At 51.5% G+C, this 10483-nt stretch overlaps 1 protein-coding gene across 1 annotated transcript; it reads right to left on the reverse strand.

Moving 5' to 3' along the window:
- Positions 1-2077: 2077 nt before the first annotated feature.
- Positions 2078-9050, reverse strand: LOC104130989 (solute carrier family 22 member 13). The gene is made up of 10 exons (XM_009644096.2): positions 8661-9050; positions 7327-7430; positions 6416-6570; positions 6132-6300; positions 5662-5782; positions 4964-5058; positions 4258-4472; positions 2664-2772; positions 2299-2505; positions 2078-2165 (listed from the first exon to the last, which is right to left on the reverse strand). Exons 1-10 carry the CDS (start codon positions 9030-9032, stop codon positions 2078-2080), a joined length of 1635 nt encoding a protein of 544 aa, XP_009642391.1. The 5' UTR covers positions 9033-9050.
- Between the last annotated feature and the right edge of the window lie 1433 nt (positions 9051-10483).

A 10483-nucleotide genomic window follows, 5' to 3' on the forward strand; every position in this document is an offset into this window, starting at 1 on the left:
GAGAATGACCCCATAGCCAAGGGGAGGGAGCCAAAAGGTTGAAGAGAAGGTGAGTAGCAAGGTTTATCTGGGAAGAGCAGATGCAAGACCTTATTAGAGTTGCTTACCAAGCCATGGCTGGAGGGCCAGTCATGGGAAGGTGCTGAAGGTGGTGGTGGTGAGCAGATGCCAGGGACACTGTAAAGAGTTTGTTAAGGCATATTGATTAATGCCCAAGCCTTCTTCAGGCACTCCTATATTAGACATGGGAAAGAGGTCCTGCTCCCGTGCTTACACCCTCACTTAAGCCTCTCTGTGTTCAGGTCAGAACATCTCGACCTCCATTTCCCCTTTGGAAGAGACCCGGGTTCATGTATTGGAACTTCCCCACTGCTGTGGAAGCTGGTCAGGCAGGGCCAGAGGTACCTAAGACATGGAGGGGCAGCAGAGCCTGGCCTGGTCCTCTTCCCCAAGGTGAGGCAAGGACCTATGGGGCAAAGAAGCTCCTGTTGCCAGAGGAGCCCCACAAGGGACCACTGAGACAACCAGCACATCCTTGGTGTCAGTGACACCAGCAAACTATGCTGCAACCCCAACTCCTGACTATGCGGTAGAGGTGTCAGGATTCTGGACCTTGCCCTTTGGCTAGAGGACATTGTCCTCTCCTTCCTCCTGACCCCATGCTGGGAAGGCCTCAGGTCCATGACCAGAGCAAAGCTTGCAGAAAAGGACCCAGCAAGGAATGGCTGAGGAGAAGCAACATTAATGCTTATCTTATGACTCCGTGCAATGAGTCAGTGCCAAAGCCCATATCCTGCAAATGCCCTGCCCCATCTCCAGCCATGGCCAAGTCCCATGGGACACTGGGGAGACTTTGTGGACCAAAGCCAAAGCACAAAATGAATATCACCTCCAGGCATGGCTGGCCCAGACATGGGACACCCCAGCCTTCAAACCACCATTTACTACAGCACAAAGCAATCAGAAACAAAAGGATGCTACAAACCTGAGTGACCAGCCTTCTTCTTCGACCAAGAACAGTGCTGTGGTTTGAGGAGAAAGCTTCATGAAAGGGCACCAAATACATTCCCTGCTTGCAAACAAGCAGCACAGGAGAGGAAGCCACCCTTCTCTTTCTTTTGTGTGACAGTAGACAACACCAAAATGTTGTGGTTGAACTAGAAGCAGCCAACCAAGGTCACTCTTAAAGGCTGACCATGGCTGGGGAAAGCTGTCCAGCTGCCTGCTCAGTTTAGCTGACATTGAACTACAGCATACACCACACAGTTCAGAAAACTTCCACAGCTGCCAGTAGAGAGAATACATACAGATTGTTCATCTGAAGACTTGGAAATAAAAAAAACAAAAGTCCTAATTGAACTCAGTCATTCTGCTTTAACACTCTGTTTCTGCATTGTTTGTGGCTGATGGAAACCAAACACGTTTCCATCTGTGTGTTAAATTACAGGCTTACAATTTCTGTGTAGAAAACACTCCAGAGCCAAGAGCAGTTACAAAGGCCAACTGTGAAACAGGAGGAAGAAAAAAAAAATCAACACCATTTATTATTCACATATTGCATTACAAGTGTCTCTTATCAAACTCAGCGTATAATTTATATTATTCATGTAGAAACTCAAACTCAACACCACATAGAAATAAAAGCTAAATACGTGTGTGACAGGGATTCAGTGACATCCTGATCAAACGTCGAGGCTTGGACCGATGAGAAAGCTGATGACCCAAGCGATTAGTGCAGGAGGGACACAGCCCGGCGCTCGCTTGCCCAGTACTACCACTCTACTGGCGATTCGTTATTGCTGTAAAACACGACAGGGATGGTTCCACGGGTACCAGTTTGCAAAGGACTGGGAAACACGTCGGGAGGACTCACGCAGCCAGGCATAACAGACTGGGTCCCAGGAACAGGTTCAAGTGCATCTTTTCCGAACGCAGAGTGACACAGATCTCCTCTCCCTCTGACCACGAGTATTTTGTTGAGCATCTGAAAGACCAGTTCCCAGACAGCAATGCCTCATTGGTCTGCTTCAGGAAAGAATGGATCAGACTAGACCTTTAGTACATGCATGTCCATCCATCACTTGCTCTCCGAGCATCTGTGGACATCCTTCTCCAAATCTACTCCATCCTCTGTGGTGTCTCTCTTGGACAAAATTTCTGGTCTTCTGCTGCTGAAGACAAGGAGTAAAGACAAAGAGATGATACTGTTTCTATCCTGGTTTCTGACATATTTCTCTTTGCTTTAAATTTGCACCTTTGAAATTTTTTTGCCTCAAATTCAGATCTCCAGGTACCCACCTCTGGGGGGCAGCTGTCCCTGTGTTGTCCACCAGCTCTGTGCCGCGGGTCTCAGGCAGCAGGAAGCAGAGCAGTCCCCCCACCACAGGAGCACTCCCAAAGATGGCCATGGGGATGGCCCGGTGGTACTGGCCCAGGAGGCGGATCAGTGGGGCCATGATCCCTGCCACCCGTGCCGACATCGAGCACAGCCCCACACCGGTCTGCCTGGGGAAGCAAGGGGCAGTGAGAGGCATGGGCAGGGCTCAGCATCCCCTGGGCCACTGTGGGACTGAATGCGGCCATGGGGACAACTGGGCTCTTGCCCCACCACGACCGCCACTAGCCGTGGCAGAGGGAAGCTGCGATGCATGAGGAGACCTCACCTGATGACCGTGGGGAAGAGTTCTGCAGCATAGACGTAGGAGGTGGAGAAGGAGGCTGTGGCTGTAAACTTGCCGATGATGGCCAGGACGGTGGTCGCCACGGGCTGGTCTGAGGAGAGCAGGAGAGACCTCCGCTGTGACCTCTACTGGGAGGTTCAGTTGGGACCAAAGGTCTCTGCAGTGGGATTTCTTGGGACAGCCCTTTCTAATGGGCTTACCAAACAAATCTACCACTTAACCCATTGGAAATCATACCTAGAGCACCCTTTCCTGGAAAATACCCTCTGGACAACTGCCAAAGAGAACCCAGATTTCTCCTGAGGTCTTGGGTATTTCCTAAACCTGCAACTGGAGTGAGCCACTGAGCCACCGCAGGTCTTTGGGGAGTGCTCGGTTGGAAATGCCATGTCCATGAGCTTGAAAGCATTGTTCAGCTCCTCTCTTTCCTTCAGCCTTACTCACAGCACTAGCACAGCAGCAGGGGTGAAGGTACGGACTGCGGCAATGTGTAGGCAGAAACAGATAAGGGACAGGGAATTTGCTTTTCCTGTTCATTGAAAGAATCATAGAATCCTTTAGGTTGGAAAAGACCTTTAAGATCACCAAGTCCAACGGTTACCCTAACCCTGCCATTCCACCACTAAACCATGTCTCTAAGCACCTTGTCTGTCCGGCTTTTAAATACCTCCAGGGATGGGGGCTCCACCACTTCCCTGGGCAGCCCATTCCAGTGCTTGACAAGCCTTGCAGCGAAGAAATTTTTCCTGATGTCCAACCTAAACCTGCCCTGGTGCAACTTGAGGCTGTTTCCTCTCATCCTATTGCCTGTTACTAGGGAGAAGAGACCGATCCCCATCTGACTGCCCCCTCCTGTCAGGCAGTTGTAGGGGACGATGAGGTTTCTCCTCAGCCTCCTCTTCTCCAGGCTGAACACCCCAGTTCCCTCAGCTGCTCCCCATCAGCCTTGGGCTCCAGACCCCTCACCAGCTTCCTTGCCCTTCTCTGGACACAGTCCAGCCCCTCAATGTCCTCCTTGTAGTGAGGGGCCCAAAACTGAACCCAGAATTTCAGGGTTGGCTTCACCAGTGCCCAGGACAGGGGCACCATCACTGCCCTGCTCCTGCTGGCCACACTATTCCTGATGCAAGCCAGGATGCCATTGGCCTTCTTGACCACCTGGGCACACTGCTGGCTCATATTCAGCTGCCTGTCAGCCAGTACCCCCAGGTCCTTTTCCACCAGGCAGCTTTCCAGCCACTCTTCCCCAAGCCTGTAGTGTTGCATGGGGTCTGGAAGGGAGACACAGTGGTTTTTAAAATGCCTCTTCTGGTACACCTTTCTGAGAGGAGGTGGTGGTGTCTAGTGCGTGGTGGTGTGTAGTGGACACTGCCTCCCAAGGGCTATGAGCTGTGGAAGGACCAGGGACAGCTCTGAAGGAGAAGAAAGTCATGCAGAGAGGAAGCCAACATTTTGGGAGCGCAGCCCCTCGGGCTGTGGCAGCTCAGCCCCTGGGAATGAGTGTGGGTCTGAACCAGGGTAGAGCTGGCTGAGGCCCTGCCTGGCTGTGCTCTCAGGTTGGGAAGAGGTGGTTGACCTTCAGGGATGCCAGTGATGGTGAGACACATCAGGCCAGACAGCAGCAGGAGAGCAGCTTGAGTTTTCTTCCTCCCAAACCACTGTAGCAGGAAAATGCAGCAAAATCGAGCTGGTAACTCCACCGCCCCAAAGGCAAGCTGCGTCAAGTAGATGTCCAGACCAAAACTTGTCACACTGAGGCTCAGCCCATAGTAGACAAGGCTGTCTGAAAACCTGAAATTCAAGTAAGGTGGAATAGAACATTTAACCAGATGGGTTTTCCAGGGGCTTACTCTCAAAAACTTATTTAAACTCCCAGCAATATCTTTTTTGCTTCTAGTCACCACCTGTGACAATTCCGTGGGACATAGTTACATGAGATAAAGCAGAATGGATCCCCATAGGGTCAGCAACTTTTAGACTGCACCCAGAACTTCATGGCGGGCACAAAACTCCCCAAGGCGCAGGGATTGCCAAAAGCTGCAATTACTCCAGCCTTTCTCACAAAACCCACAACATCTTGAATAATCAGCTTCTCCTCATGCCCAGACAAGGTAGATCTGGTCCCGTAGGGGAAGACAGAAAGATAGCAGATGAAGACATAGACATAGACATAAACATGATACCCAAAATCACATGATGTGGATTTACATTTCTCATCAACCCTCAATCTCATCTTTTATTCACCTAGAAGTTGGTAAAGAGAAGACCAGAGGATGTCTTACCAGGCGCACGACATGATTAAAGTCAGCTTCCAGAGGTGCTTCTTCCGAAAGAGATCCAGAGTACTTCCAGACTTGGTCTGTGTCTCAGGCTTCAACTTCAAAATGCAGAAAGCCAACGAGTCAAACCCGGCAAAGGAAACCCCTGGCTACTCCTTTTCCATCTGCAGTCAAGGAAAAGCCTCAGCAGGATGGACTTGTGACCCCCAACAGCTCTGGGAGGGAAGGTGGCCCAGTGGGGCTGTGTTCCTGTGCTCTGGGTGCCCAGCGCGGTGGTGTGGTGACTGAGAGGTTCCTCAGCACGAACATTTCCCCAGCATAGGGACTTTGGGGTGGGTATGTCCTTTGGGCATTTATACATGGAAACCCACAGATTAAACAGAGACCTCGTGCTCTCCCTCAGCCCTCCTGCCATCCTCACAGAAGGAAAGCCAGGGAAGCATCTGGGTCCTTTCCACATCTCAGGGTGGATTCCAGAAAGCTCCAGGCTGAGCCTCAGCAGAAGCCGTGCCTCTTCCCTGACCTTGTCTCTGTGCAACACAGCTGAAGCTGGAGGCCCCCACCCTCCATCCCCAAATCATCCCCAGGGGGCATGGGAAGCTGTTTATCAGGTGGCCTCAGCTCCAATGGCCGCTCCAAACCCAAGTACAGCGGGAAGTCTCTGAAGACAACCAGTGGTTGTCCCATGCCATTACGGGTACCTGCTCAAGGAGCCCTGGTGGGATGGTGCGCTTGTTGATGGATGCTGCCTTCTGAAGGAGCTTCTTAGCCTCTTCTATTCTGCCTTTTGTCACCAACCACCGAGCCGATTCCGGCAGCACCCTGCCAAGGAGGTGAAATCAGGAGATGCTACCGTGACCTGCTGAGCTTTCCCATAGCCCATCTCCTTCCAACCACATACAGCAGGCAATGAAATTCACATGTGATGGAAAGGGTCTAGATACCCTCCCTTTAGGCTTCAAAGTCTACATTTGAAGACCTGAAGCAAAGCAGGTGCTGCTCACAGGGTCCAGTGCCCCAGGGAGATGTGCTGAGCTCTGCAGAAGCCCCTCCAGCACCTGCGCTATCATGGGAAAGACCCAGCCTGCTCCTGAGCTGCTGCCTCCTCACTGCCACCCCTCACTCTTGCTGCTGTCGTGTCTTCAAGAAGCTCTGCCCCGCTCCTGCTTACCAGATGTAGAAGAAAAGGGCAAACATTGGAGCAGATCCTGCAATCTCCAGCAGCCTCCAGTTGCGAATACCGTAACTCAAACCGGCCAAAAGCATCTGTCCAACGGCGACAAAGCAATGAGAAATAAGCACTGCCTTTGGCCGGGAGGAGACACCAACCCATTCTGTAGCTGAGAAGAATGAAGGTTCAGGGTTACCCTTTTCAAGACATGCAGGACTATCTTTTTTTTGTGGCATCTTGTGAGGTCACATCTCTTTGCCTTAGAGCAAGGGCATCCTACTCACCCAAGGCTAATGTAGTAATCAGAATTCCTGAGACCGAAGCCCCCACAACACATCTGAAGGCCATGTACACATAGAAATGAGGCACAAAGGCAGCCCCTACAGCAAACAAGCACTGGAGGAGGATGGAGATGAGAAAGATTGGCCGACGGCCTATCCTGAGGAGGAAGAGGGAAGACACAGTTGATATCTGGAGAGACTCCCATGGGGATGGGGAAGAGCCCAGGTGGAATACAAAGTGATCTGAGAACATCCACACCAGAGGAGATTTGACACCCATGTGAACAAAGCTCCTCCACATGCCCCAGGAAGCAATCATCAGGAAAATCAGCATCTCCACCCACTGCGATGCTAGCAAAAGCAAAAGGAGACGCTTCTAAAGGAACCAACCCTTGAAGGTCCCCCATGTCCCCTCTGTTTGGAGCAGTGAGGATCAGACTGAAATAGACTGTAGTGCTGGTTCTCCTGTGAGAGACCCTGTACACATGCTGTGCCCTTGTCCCTTCCATGTCCCCTGGGTGGCTGTGGTCTGGGACACCATGAGCTGAGTGGAGCCACAGGAAGGAGAGACAAATGGTCTGGTTAACACAGCTGAAGGTGGGTACAACTCCGTGCCCAAATGTAGGTTTCTGGGATTCCTGGAGAAACCCTTGGGTAGTTGAGCCACTGGTTGGGGCTAGACCTGTGATTCCTGAAGGATCCCCCCCCCTTGAGGTTGTAACTGCCTCCCTCTCTTTTCAACCCTCAGATATCTGCAGACATGTCAGGTAGCCCCAGATGCTCTTGCTCAGGCAAGGGGATCGAGTCCTGTGGAGGGAGTATTTCAGGCTCAGTGCATGAACACCCTGAACTCTCAGCTGGGCTGTCTCTGGGTGCTGGGCAATAACTCTGGGAAGGTGTCTGTGTTTCCTTACCTGTCACTTAGTGGCCCAAAGATTATGGCTCCTAGGAGAAGCCCCAGCATGTAGATGGACTCGGAGATGTCATTCAGGTCCTTCCTGTCACACACCAGGTCAAACTGGAGGAATAAAATATAACTGCTTTTGGTCTCAACAGACCCCAGCTGCTATCTGAGGGTGGGCAACCTTCCTGGTCCATGGTGGACCCAGGAGCTGGGTGCCCAAGCTCTTGCTCCAGCCCCTGGGAGCAGAGAGCCCACCTGCAAGGACACGAGCCTCCATGGTGTGTGCACATAGAGCACAAGTCAGAAGTGGGACAGGTGTACGAGGTGTTCAGCCTGCCCCTTCATCATGGTGCACATCTCCTGAGTGCTGGGACCTATGGGACTCCCCTCCAGCCCAGGCATCCCCAAGGGGGCCTCCTGGTTGGCAAGTTTTGCTTAAAGTGGGACCTTGGGATAAGAGTCCCAGCAGCTCGCTTCTCTGGCTGCAAAGGCAGGACAGGAGGAGGAGGAGGGCAGGAGAGCAGTGTTTTCTCTGGTAAAGGAGAGCTGGCATACGAAAGGGAAAGGATGCAGCAGCTGCTGAGGAACCCCTAGAGAAACTGGCTGTGAAATGGACCTCTAGAGAAACTGGCTGTGAAATGGACACAGTGCTCCAGAGACCCCAAGGAGCTTTTGCAAATGCCAGAGGCTGAGCTCTCTCCTCTTGTTTCAGCTAAGAGGAAGTTACTCATGAGAAAGTGCCGGAGCTGGGAGTGAGGAAAGGAGGGAGGCAGGGAAGGAGGAAGAAGGGTGGAATGAGGGAAAGCAAAAGGGGAACAGCGGTCCAGAGAGGAAGAAGTTGGGGATGCTGACAGAGCCTTTGCTCAACTGCATGGCCCACGGGATGTCTTGTTGCAGCCCTGAAGGTCTCTGGAGGGCCCAGAAATATTGGTGCCAAGCCCTTGGAAGGTAAATGGAAGGTAAAAGGTGATGTGAGGAGAACCAGGCTGACGAGTAAGGGAAAGTGTGGCAGGGAGACCCAAAAGGTGCCTCCAGGCAAGATACAACATGGGTTCAAGGGCCTGGACACTGGAAAGGGGAGGAATGGAGGGCAGAGCATGTGCTGGACTCACACCCCCACCGTCTCTGCCTGTGGCCCCCTCTACATCTACATCATAGTCTTCCTGCAAGAACCTCCCAAGGTTTAGAGCTGCTATCTGTGTGATGGAACCAAAGTCCCCCACTGGTTGGTGTAAATTTCAGCCTGACTTCTCCACAGCTGGCATTAGCTCACCAAACTATGTGTCAGGATATGCCCATCCCTTCCCTTCCACATTCCTGGCTTGTCAAAAGGTGATTACAGACCTCAGTCAGAAGGGACGGCGGTTGTGCTGAGGGGTACACCCAGCCACTGCTGCACTTCTCCGTGGCGTTCAGGCCATACTCCATGATGGAGCTGAGGTCCCAGTCCACCGGTGAATACATGGAGCACTGCTCATACTCCCCATTTGCATCCCTGGGCAAGGTGAGGTTCAGCTGCTCTTCCTCGGTCAGGTTGGGGCCAATGGCACGGATCCAGCTGGTGTTGCAGTGGTGAGGCACATCCACAAGCATGAACACTTGGCCAATCATTTGGAAAGGATTAAGAAGTAGTGGGAGGGAGAGGAACAGCACCAGCAATTTCTGATATAGCCCAAACTCCCCCAGAGCACTTATAAAGTCTCCAAACTCAGTCATGGTGACTACCTCTATGGCCAGGCTGCACTAGGGCACATTGCTTAAATAGACAAATATTAATGTTTAAACTATGTGAGCACTAAACCCCTAATCAGGTGTGATAAAATGAGCACCTGTATCAGCACGTTCATCCATTACGATGGTATACGGCAGTCCTCCAGGGTGTACTTTGTCACCAACCATTCCCTCCCCATTCTTGGGGCCAGAACAAAGGTGCCAGAGCATTGCCACTCTTGGGGACAGCATGGGGGCAACTTGTCTTGTCCCACCCTGGAGTGTCTCCCCAGGCCTCCTGCTGTAGCACAAGGTTTTTGTCCAAGACATGAAGTTGTGACTGCAAATGAGGGCTAATTTGCCTAAGTATGAAGCAAAGAGTAAATTTGCTGCTCTCATTAATGGCTTAATGGATATGTAGCCCACCCTGGGGACTATAGGAAAGAGAAGCAGAAAAGTGCGTTTCCTCTGGGCCAGGAAATATGGCTGGTAGTCAAGGACTTGGTCTTGACAGCTGTGTCCTAAGCTGTCGGTTTTCATTTGCCCCATGTAGAAACCCTGGTTAGTCATAAAACTAGTTCTAGACTACAGTGTCTAGGGGAGAATCCTAAAATAGATTTGGCTTAGAGAGTACCCTTAGGAAAAGCATAGCACATTATGCACACAGACATAGAGAGCACACAGGATTTGGGGATAAGAAACGACACCAGCTTGGCTTTGCCCGAGGTTCTGATGTCACTTGAAAAGCAGATTGACCTGGTTTCTGCTGCGCATCTGAGCTGCTTCCTGGACAGACTCCCTGAGTAGTTTGTATCTTTATTCCTGGAAACTGGAAAGCCAGATTGCCCTCAGTGTATGAAATTCGGTGTGCAATTTGGCAAAGGTCTCCTGGCTGCTTTCACCAGAGTGATAAGGACAGGTCAGTAGACACTGGCCATCTCACTTCATATCTCCTCTCAAACTCTTTGTCCTTCACTCTCAACCCAGATAGTACGTCCAAGCCTCCAGCAAAGTTACTGAAGGATTACACAAACCTGGGTTGGTGTTGCGTGAGTGGGTATGGCACCGGTGTGCTTATGGAAGTGGGAAGAGGGGTGGAAGACAGGATCTTAAAACATCTCCCCCTGAGCTGGGGTGGGAGAGAGAGGTCATACTGGTTAATGCTATTGGGAGTAAAGGAAGAGAGGAGTAAATGTTATTTAGAGTTGTGTAAAATCACACCAGCGATGTGCCTGGATCATGCCCACGCACCACGCAGCCAAACATATCACTGGGCTCTGGATCCACAATCTCGGATGAGAGGACTTGCTATTATTCAGAGACGTGCCTTGAACAGGAGGTTGAGCTAAGTATCCTCCAGAGGTTCCTTTTCCCCTAAATCCATCTCTGACCATGTCATGGGATGACTTGGTCAAATTGATCCGCTGCGGCAGAGGCATTTCAACCCTGTCCTGCTG

Source organism: Egretta garzetta, unplaced genomic scaffold (assembly GCF_000687185.1).
Source record: "Egretta garzetta isolate BGI_Z169 unplaced genomic scaffold, ASM68718v1 scaffold117, whole genome shotgun sequence".
Classification (NCBI taxonomy): Eukaryota; Metazoa; Chordata; class Aves; order Pelecaniformes; family Ardeidae; genus Egretta; species Egretta garzetta.